Consider the following 11,187-nt stretch of genomic DNA (forward strand, 5'->3'; position numbering starts at 1 on the left):
AAGAATCGTGCGGGAGAAAGAGAGGGAGCGGGATCGGGGTCCAGAGAGCGGGAACCAGCCGAAGGCCTTCGATGCTTCGAGCTTTTAACGACCCGTATCAGTCGTGCGAGCGGTCGTGGCAAGAAGTGACGCGAGGGATGGCCTTCGGCGTGCGACGACATGGCTACGACGTGCGAGTAAGGCGTTCGGCAGAGAGTAGGTGAGATTTGGTTTTGATTTTTTTCTTCTTCTTTTTTTCTTCTTCTTTTTTTTAACACTGCCGTTGCCAGGTCCCAAGTCCTGGATGAGAAAAGTGGAGGGTTGTGTTAGGTAGTCGACAGCCAGCATAAAACTTGTTGAACAATAATGACATGAATCCTTTAATGGAGAAAAAGGATTCATGTAGCCGACCCCACGTAGTGGGATAAAGGCTTGATGTTGTTGTTGTTGTTGTTTCTTCTTTTTTTATATCAGAGGTCAACAGTCCTCATCACTTTTTGTACTAAAAAGTTGCTTTGCGAAGCAATATGAAAGCTGTCCCAAACGAAACCTTAATGAGACATGGATCTACTCTACATTCTAGATTGACTAAAAACTTTTTCTTATGTTGCTATTTTTTTTCAACTTCAAACTATAACTTGTTCTGCCTTTTCTCCCCAATTTCTTTCTTTTCAACTCCAGCAACTGCCTCAAATTATGGTTTCTCTTCACATTAGTTCCTAACCATCTCAAATCCTTATATTATTCCAAAGAGAAATTACCCTCAGTTTCCCAGGCATTTTATCAATCCTCGTTGAAAACTTTGACCAATTGTTAAGCAAATAAAGCTTAGTTATTGTTCTGAAATGAAAATAAAATTTGAATTTACAAATAAAAAGTGAAGATGAGGGCCCTCTTGCATTTATTTATTAAATAGCATGTAATTTTTAGTGAGAAACTAATTTTTTATGTTCCAAAAAGAACGAATGCTGTAGAATGATAAATGACTCGAGCAAATTGAATACCTTCATTGGTTGCATGTACCCAAGGGTAGCAAGCGCCTACAATTGCCATGATTTTCTTCTTGAAACGTATCATATTTGAATCTTGCATGTTCTGAAATTCAACTCGTGTCTGAGAAATTTCCCCTTGGTGAAAGAAATAATCAATATCATCCAGCCTTCCGTCGTCATGACCCCAAAGGCTTTCTTGTAGCCTTGCTTCTCTTTCTTTATTGTACATGGAATGCAACTTGGACTTAAAATATGGCAAAACCACCTGCAATATTTGGAGATTTACATGATAAATGAGATAAAAATCAACAGAAACAGTGCGGCAGTCTTTTTCCTGCATTCAACACTATTAAACAAATATGAAACCATCTAGGCATCCTTAGCTTGTATTGCTTGTATTGATTATGGAGATGCTTACAAAAAAAATATTCATTATATCAGTTATAAAGCTGCTTGCAAAAAAATTTCCAAGATGGGATATCATTGTGCATGTTCAGCGTAAATGATAAAGGCCTTACGTGTAAGAGAAAGCTATCGTAGGAATTTTTACATAACATGATAATAATTATCAGTTGGTCAATAATGTCGCAGGATCAATAAAACTTAGGTGTAATGGACTCAGTTGCATTGACTTTGTCATACAAAAAGGAGTAATTAATCTCATGTGACCCCACATATTCCATGGGCTTATCACTGTTCCATTTTTCATCTTGCTTTGTAAAGAGTGCATGTTGGTTTGGAAGGGGGAGAGTGGGGTGGAAGATAAAATACCAGAAATACCACAGATAGAACTTTTTGGCGCCTTCCTAAGCATGAACGATGTAGATTATCATTTGAATCTACATTGGAGCCACTTTTATTTAGCACAAGCTTTATGGACCGCCTTCTAAGACCATATAATGACTCTGAGAAAGATGCATCTGCATCATGCAATGTACAACATTCAACATTTATAACAAGAAGGTGAAGGTGAATAGAAATCAATTTTGTAACAAAGAAAAATGTATCCCTTACAAAGCATCATGGGATGCCCTGTATTAAAAAAAATAAAATAAAATAAAAAAGGGATGCCCTGTATCACTGGCAAATTAAACCAACTGAAGTAATAAAACACCTAATAGATTTCATGATTCACTCACCTAAGAATAGCATGCTTCATCAATTTCACACAAGCGGAAAATATAACCCTTTGAATAAAGAAAATAATAACATAATAGTAATATTTTTTTCACAACAAATAACATGTTGCCTGAGTGCCCTTGCAGTGTCCATTTTTAAATATTTTTATAAAAATTTCTTCTTAGAACATTTTTACTAAGATTTTTCCATTAAGAAGGCACGTTACTAGAGAATAAAGAAAACAATTAGATCAAAATGAAAATTGTTAATAAAGCTTGTACCTCAAAACAGAAACTTACATCTAACTATCCAATAACTACTTCAATAGGCTTTCACTACTTCCCTATCTTCTAACTAATGCAGCTAGGAATTATAGGTGTTCTATGTTCATCTGATGGGGATTTTGATGACATCGCATGTGTTTAGAAGAAAATCAGTAAAAAAAATTCATGCAAGCAAAACAAATCTATTATGAATGATTTCTTTGGTGTCTTATATTCAAAGACCAAATAACATTCCTATTGAAGCTATGTAACTTATTCATAACAACATAAATTCAAATCATATTTCAATCATATTTTAAGCGACGGTTCAAAATTCATCTTTAAAAAATTAGATCTCAATATTACCAGGATCTATGTTTGCTGAGTTTTGCAAAAGCTTTTTAAGAATTTCACACAAATCTTCCCAAGGTGCAAACACTAAACCGCATGATTATGCATGACAAGAAAGCTAGTATAGAAGATAAGTAACAAGAGGGTCAATGTGCACACCCATTTACATATTCCAATTTAGTGAAAATGCTGATAGCAGTCTAGATTCAGAGAATTCTAAATTTCACGTTTTCATGCAGGCATTTAACATTTTAGAAGACACTTGGTAATCATCTTTCCCTCTCTTTTGGTGCTACAAAGGGGGCAGAATATTTGATGTTACAATAGAGATTTTGGATCATAATTCATGAAAAATCTATAAAGTGTTCATGCATTTCTTTCTATCAATTGTTCGCCTCCTTTAACATGAGTCTTACATAGAGTATTCAAGAAGGTTCACTAATTTACTCAAACTTATCTTTATCCTATCCTTGGTACATGATCGCCATCATAAAAGAGGACGTGATTGTCAACTTATGTTAATTTTGATGATCAGATGCAGTTCATTGTCACTTGGACCAATAGTTTTACTAAGAATGTGAAGTTTATCAGAGCCAAAGAGCTCGTGGACACAAGAATGATCACATAACAAACATTGGCTAACTTCATAAAAGGTACTCAAGGATCATATTCACATGCATCATGAAAAAGAACATAATATCTTGATAAACATGTTACTCCTTTTAGGGATTTCCATTATTTAAAAAATAATCATGCAGCAAATAGAAAGTAATTGTGATGGAATCCCAAAGTATATACTCCCATAGATGCAAATCAAGAACGTTAAGATGGCAAATTGATTATTTGAGGAATGTTTTTCCTTATTGAGAATGGATTTTGTTCTCTATGTTCGGTTCACTATTGGCAATATTCATTTATCAAATCATCCCAATAACTTTGAATAATAATTTAGAAGACATGCCTTAATGCCTTATCCTTTTTAGAAATCTTTTAGATAGGCGCATGCATGCTTCTATATTGAATAACATGCGGAGTTGAAGGGGCACACTAGTTGGACTTGTCTTGTCATAATCAACTCTACATGAAACATCATAAGCATTTTTTATAGTTCATCAATCAAATCTCTATGAAAGTACAAACTTGAGGATCGACTAAACGTTCCTTAGTAGCAGCTAACTGGGCAATTTCCAATCCAGTCATCCCAAAAGAATTGAGTTGGGGGTCACAAGGCTTGCCATGTCAAATCTTTTAGAGTATCTTATTCATGATTTCCACTTAACCACATCTGGAGGTGGTAGAGTTGGGCTTGTTGTGGCGTTTTAAATATGCTCAAATTGAAAACTCAAGCATTCATATATCAAACTCATAACCTATTTGATCTCTTCACGACTTTTTAGAAGTAAATATATGTCTAACTCTCTCTCTCTCTCCATACTTCTTGCACAACTTCTAGCTTTCATTAGGCCAGTGGTTCTCAAATTTGGCGTATGTGTCTAAATTTTAAGGCTTATTTATCATTCATCACATTTATTCTTAGACAAATGTTGGCTTGCATAATTGTATAGCTAGACTCCCAATAAAATTCACTTTTCCCTTGCATTGTTTATTTTAGTGGGTAGTATGGTAGCCTCTCCATTATTGGACATGAAGGGTGTTTCTTATCCCAAAAATGATATATAAGGGTTGCTCCACATCACATTAGAAAGGATTAATCGAAAGTCATTCCTTAGCCCATAACTGTTTCACAAAGGGCAGCTAAACAATGATCAAATGTTCAAGGGATGTTCTTGATCCTATAAAGGAAACGAGTCTTGTACTCTTTGAACTTGAAAGAAAAAAAATAAGTGGGTTGTTTCATGCCGGAGCTAATGATAAGGAAATGATGAAAATACTCATTAAGCATCGCAAGTAGGGCTGCAAACGAACCGAGCCGAGCTGAGTATGTGAGTGTTCATGTTTGTGTTCATTTAATATCAGCTTGTTCAAGTTTGGTTCATATTTATTCGAGCTTTAGCGTTTGTGTTCATGTTTGATTCATTTAAATTAATGAGTGTTCATGTTCGGTTCATGTTCAGTTCATGTTCGTTCGTTTAGTGTTTATCGAGCTTGTTCGCGAACATATTTAACGAATTTTTTTAACTATCAAATAAACACGTTCATGAACACATCTATATGAAAAAACACATTTATAATAAAAGCAATTGTCTATGTAACAAAGGCAATGATTATTTATATTTATTAATTCTATAGTCAAATATTAATTATTTTTATCAAGCTTATTCACGAGTTCAAAATCGAACACGAATCGAGCTTTTATCGAGCTTCTTATCGAGCTTAATGTCGAGCTTGTTCACGAACATCAAATGATGTTGTTCGAGAACATAAATGAGCCGAACAGATTAGTGTTCAAGTTTGTTTATTTAAGAATCGAGTATTTAAAATATTTTTCAAATTTGTTTGTTTAGTTAATTAAACGATCGCAAACGAACTTTAATCGAACCGAACAACGAGTAGCTCGTCAAACGTTTGGTTCGCTTGCAGCCCTAATCGCAAGGTTTAAAGAAGTTTATATGTTGAAGATATTTCGAGGAGCAATAAAGAGTGGATGTAGGCTCAAATTTGGTCTATTTTTCTTTTATATTTGCTACAAATACCTAACTCATTCCCCCTATATGGTGTGTCATCATATCAAGCAGAGGAGTGGACTATCATATTTAGAGCAGAAGCCATGGAAGACTAGCAGGCAGGAATTACCTTTAAATGCAACGAATAGTAATATTTACTCTTAAGAATACAAGAAAGATAACCTATTATATAACATTATTATTATCATTATTATTATTATTATTATTATTATTATTATTATTATCATTATTATTATCCTTATTATTATCATTTTAAGATTCATAAAAACTATTCCGAATCTACCAATATGAAATAGTGGGGAAAAAACATCAAACAGCATGATGAACACAAACCTGTGGTTCTTAAGCTGTGACTTTCAAGAACCATCATCAACAAGGCAAAGAACTCGTCATCAAAATCTAAAATCTTGTGGAGGAATGGCCTTCTTAAGGCAAGTACCTGCAACACAAGCTCAAGAAATATGAATTGGCCTTGATTTCAAGACGATCACCATGCAAGCAGATTAAAGACCAACAATCAAAGAGCACACGAAATCAATTTTAGAAATTTTAATAACCAACTCTTCACACCACGATACAGGTAGTGCTCTAAGAGCCAATAGACTTCGGAAACTTTACATTTCTCCAACCTTATGTTAACTTGAGAGGGAGCAAGATACACATAACAAGAGCATCAAAATTACTGGAGGCGCGAGGAGTAGGAAGATAAAATGATGATTACACCAAGGGAGTAAGTGAGAGCGGCTCTAAGGCTGGTCGGAAGCTGCTGCGCGGCCGCCATCTCGAAGAAGGTCGGCCGCGTTCCCTGTCCTCCCACCTGGAACAGCATCTTCTCTTCCCAAGTGCTCCTCCAACCAATTAAGGAGATTAGGGTTTCCTGATCCACGCCGAACGGGAGAGAAAATTTCTAGGTTTTCCTAAATCAGTGTTGAAGAGCATGACAACGGGTGATCAAAGCAACACGACGAAGTAGCACCTCTATGCGACCGGAAAAGCTTTTCTGCGGTGCCAAGGGTTAATGATAATTTGGATGATCTGACTTGTAAATTAGTTTAAAAAATAATTAATTTTGATTATAAAATTAGAAAAAAAATAAATTTATTAATCAAATTAAATCTGATTTCAATTTGATTAATCCTATTTGATTTTTAGCTAAGTTAAAATATAAACCATTTCATAGTACATAAAAGAAAAAAAAGAAAAAAAAATTGATTTAACATAGTAGACATAAGCTGTATAGAATAGATTTAATGGTGGAAGTTGAAAGTGTTTTTATGGAACATGGGATGTCAGTCATATTCGGTCAAAAAACATTTAATAAATGGATTAGGTTTGGATCATAAAGTTTCGAAATTGGTCAAATTCAATTCAAAACAGGACCTAATTCGTAAATCCGAATTGACATCCCAAAACAAATCTAATGATAGGCCCAATAACAAAAATATCTAGCTATTTAAAATCCAAATAAATAAAAGCACTGGCGGATCGACGTTGCTTTTAGGGTGGGCAATTGCCCACCCTCAAAGTGCAAAAAAGAATAAGAGGTGGGGGTAGTTTTGACCTTTGCCCCCCCTAAAATTACTTTTTTTGCCCTAATATAAAGCTTTTGCCCAACTCACGCTTGAGTTCGTTCGTGACGTTTCTTCCGTCGCACGCAGCACGCCGCACGCTGCACACCGCACACGACACGCCGACGAAGCCAGCGGAGCCGGGAGGCATGAGGTTACTCGAAGCCACTCCCTTCACACAGGTAATCTACTATTCTACTCACCCTTTTGGCCTTCGCTTTTACCGTTCGAGCTTCATGCCTTTAAGTTCCTTTGCTTTTTTTTTTCGGGGTTGAATGCTTTAATTGAATATTGAACTGCTAATCAGCAACATTGGTTTATATTGAGTTTTTTTGGGTGTTTGTCTGCAAGCGTATATGATATTCAGCAGCATCAATTTTTTTTTTTTTCTGAGCAAGTGCAAGAGTCATTTTTAACTGTGCAAACGTTTTTTCCTTGTGCAAAGTGATTTAAAAAATTTAAATGCCTTTTATAGGGGTCTCGTCATGCAGAGAGGGAATTCAAGGTGGAGAAAGAAGCCATCGAAAGTGTGAGACATTAGAATCTCGTGGGTCTTCTGGGCTATTGTGCTGAGGGCCCTAAAAGGTGCATTTTGTTTTTGTATCAATTGTATATTCAAGGTGCATTTTTACTTTAGGGCCTTTGAGTTGTTGTTTTCTAGTACCAACTAAGATGAACCTTGTGTTTGTAGGCAATTAAAAAGTTAAAGTAAGAAACACAGGTTATGAAATTCGAACATAAAAATGAAGAAATGAACCTTAAGTCCACTTAATTATTTATGTTTTTTTTTTATTGTAGCCTAAAGGCTTTCTACAAATGTAACGATTTTTTAAGAGGAAAGAGCGTGCGGAATTTGCCCACCCTAAAAAAAAAGGCTGGATCCGCCCCTGAATAAAAGAATCAAAGACATAAATGATATAAAAAATAAAGTGCTGTAAGAATACATAAATCCCTAAAAAAAAAAGGCTGGATCCGCCCCTGATGGTGGGCATTAGCCTCTGTTATTATGACATAAATCAAATTTATAAGCAGTGTTGTTGTCAATGTTGTTGGTCATATTTGGCAATAAATTCAACAAGCATGGTGTAGTTGAGTGACAATGTTCAGAAGATTAGAGTGGTGACAATAGTTAGGAAATCCTAGTTAAGCGATGATGGTTGGGAAATTATAACAGGGTGGTAGTTGTTAGGAGACCATAGTCACACGATGGTGGTCAAATGATTGTAGTCAGTTAATAGTGGTCAGAAGGTCTTAGTCTAATGATAGTGGTTGAAGGACTACATCAGGCGACACAAGTAAGAGAACTAGTCGGACAACGAGAATCGAATGATAATCATGTTATGTTGGTTGGAGGTTTATGGTGGGGCCAAAGTTGTCGAAAGATTATTGTTAGGTGATGGTGGTCAGAGGCTCATAGAGTAGCGACTGTGATTGGAGGATCATAGTTGGACGACTGCGGTCAGAGGACTATAATTGAACGATGATGACAGGAGGATTATAGTTAGACAATGATGATTGAAGATACGTAGTCAGATGATTGTGGATGAAAGGTTATATTCAAACAAAGATAATCAAAGAATGGTTATTGAGTGATGGTGTTCGGGGATCATAGTCAAGGGATGGTGCTTAAAGGATTGTACTAAGGCAATGTTAGAATTGTCGAGTGATAATGGTTGGAGGATTGTAGTGAAATGATCATGGTCGAAGGACTTTAGTTAGGTGATGATGGTCAATGGATCATAATTAAAGATTGGATGGTGGAGGTCCGACAACAGTTATTGGGCGATGATGATCAAATTATGATAGTGCAATAAACATAGTCAGGTGATGCTCCAATGGTGTATTCAGGTGGTGGCCGGTCTAATGTAGCTCTAGGATCCTTCAAAATTTTGAGATATCTTGAGTCTTAAGCTAAGCATCTCATATGTTATAAGAGTTAGGTTTGAGTGAGTTGAAGTATTTTTCGACTCGGCTCATTAAGCAAACAAGACAAAATTTATTATTTTTATTTGAGTCGTTGTCTTCTCGTCGTTCTCGAGTTGAACATATATAGGTGTTCATTAATATAAAGTTTACTTCAAAGTCTCTCTCTCTCTCTTTTTTTTTGCTAGAAGAAATATCAAGAATTTAATTAATTATCCTCAAAGGCTTATAGATTTCATTTGTCATAAGCGATCAATCCTCTAATACAACTATACAAGCATAACAATGCCTCTTTCCAAGCCAAAAGGTTCTTTGTAGACCAATTATCTAAAAAACCATTAAAATAAACCATTAATATAAAACCTCTCTCTCCTCATTCTACGAGGATGATTCATGTTGCGGGCTAGAATATACGCGGCGATAGAGTTAGTAAATTTCCGTCTCATCGTTGTACGGATATCCAGCTCACAAACAGAAAAGAAAAAAAAACACCATATTTTTTATGTGGAAAACCTGGAAAGGGAAAAAACCACGGGGCCACGCCCAGTTGAAATAATTCCACTAGTGTTTGTCTGAAGTACAAGAGGTTGATTCATCCTTAAAATTTAGGACGATTAAATTATAATGCTTCAATTCCGAATTGAAATCGAATTACAATGTTGGGCAGAGTTTCGGCTTCACTTGGAGATCGAACATAAATATGGCGTCCTTCAGAGGTTGGGCAGAATCCTGACGTCGTTATGAAGTTGAGTAGAATTTCGGCATCCTTTGGAAGTCTGGTAGAGTTCCGGCGTCGGGCAGAACTTCGGCGCCACTTGGGAAGAATTACGGCGTCACTCGGAAGTCTGGCAGAATTCCGGCATCACTTGGGTGTCGGGCAGAACTCAAGCGCGCGGTGGTCGAGGATGAGTTATTCCCTCCTATCTTTCTCTTCTCTTCTTCTTCTCTTATTCTTCTTGATGCGGTATGCAATTGTTCCACTTGGGAAGAATTACGGCGTCACTCGGAAGTCTGGCAGAATTCCGGCATCACTTGGGTGTCGGGCAGAACTCAAGCGCGCGGTGGTCGAGGATGAGTTATTCCCTCCTATCTTTCTCTTCTCTTCTTCTTCTCTTATTCTTCTTGATCAAAACAGCAATGGAAGAAGCAGGTTCACAAGAGCTAAAACTAAGGAGGGCAATGGAACAGTAATGGAAAAAGCCAAAAGATATATTTCATCAACTAAGAGCTATATCTTCTCCGGAAGAGAAGAAATACATAAAAGTTCTTTCTCAAAATGGCAACTGGCTATTTGGCAGGATAAAACAGACCTGCTCTAAACTAAATAAGGTAAGTTAGTTAGTGGAGCAGCCACTACTAACGGAAATTTAAAATACTTAAATAAAATTGAAATAAAACATATAATAACATAGCTAAACCAGATAATACTTAAAACTGCATGGACGACTTGATGCACCGCATCATTCTCCCCCACCAACAGAAGAGTTCGATTCGGATGATACCAGACTAGTTTCAACTGCATCGGGTGGGTGGTAAGCAGCAAGGTCACCGATGTTGAAAGTTGAAGAAGTGTTGTAGTGTTTGGGCAAGTCCACGACATAAGCGTTAGGATTGATCTGCTTGAGCACCGCATAAGGACCAATTTTTCGTGGACTTAATTTGGAATAAGTTCCTGGAGCGAACCATTCTCGCCGTACTCGGATCATTACTAGATCTCCTGGTTCAAAAGACCTTTCTCTTCTTCTCTTATCATAATGCTCCTTATATTTGGCATTAGACTCTAGCAGCTTGTCACGAACTCCTTCCAGCATTTTGGTGAATTGGTCAGCGAAATCAGCAGCTGGCTTGCTGTTGCATTTGGGAAGCACGGCTAAGTCAACAGTGTGGTTGGGATTTTTAGTGTAGACGATGCTAAATGGACTTCGCCCAGTAGAACGATTTGTCATGCTATTATAGGCAAACTCTGCTTGCCCCAATACTTCATCCCATAGCCTCGGGTGTTCCTGCACTATGCAGCGAAGTAAATTTCCCAAGGTCTTGTTTATAACTTCGGTTTGCCCATCCGTTTGCGGATGATAAGTTGAACTCAGCTTGATATCGGTGTGCAATCGTTTCCATAAGTCCTTCCAAAAGTTGCTAATGAATTTAACATCACGATCAGAAGTTAAACTCTGGGGCAAGCCATGTAATCTGACGATCTCGGGAAAGAAAATACGCGCCACGTTTAGTGCATCAAACGTCTTCTTGCACGGCACAAAATGCGCCATTTTGGAAAATCGGTCAACCACTACCATGATCGAATCATGCCCACGCTTAGTTCGGGGTAATCCCATTACAAAATCAAGAC

At 36.9% G+C, this 11,187-nt stretch overlaps 1 protein-coding gene across 2 annotated transcripts in view; it reads right to left on the bottom strand.

Annotated features, from left to right (window-relative positions):
* Positions 1-6,350, bottom strand: part of LOC110096289 (peroxisome biogenesis protein 12) — a 15,637-nt gene extending 9,287 nt beyond the window's left edge. For both annotated transcript variants that reach the window (XM_020822160.2, XM_020822161.2), the window contains exons 1-4: positions 6,071-6,350; positions 5,683-5,788; positions 1,743-1,891; positions 984-1,236 (exon numbers count right to left, since the gene is read on the bottom strand). In XM_020822160.2, the coding sequence (XP_020677819.2) occupies positions 984-1,236; positions 1,743-1,891; positions 5,683-5,788; positions 6,071-6,178 (616 nt within the window). In that variant the 5' untranslated portion in view covers positions 6,179-6,350. The remainder of the gene's footprint in view (positions 1-983; positions 1,237-1,742; positions 1,892-5,682; positions 5,789-6,070) is intronic.
* Positions 6,351-11,187: the final 4,837 nt, after the last annotated feature.

Source organism: Dendrobium catenatum, unplaced genomic scaffold (genome assembly GCF_001605985.2).
Source record: "Dendrobium catenatum unplaced genomic scaffold, ASM160598v2 fragScaff_scaffold_186, whole genome shotgun sequence".
Classification (NCBI taxonomy): Eukaryota; Viridiplantae; Streptophyta; class Magnoliopsida; order Asparagales; family Orchidaceae; genus Dendrobium; species Dendrobium catenatum.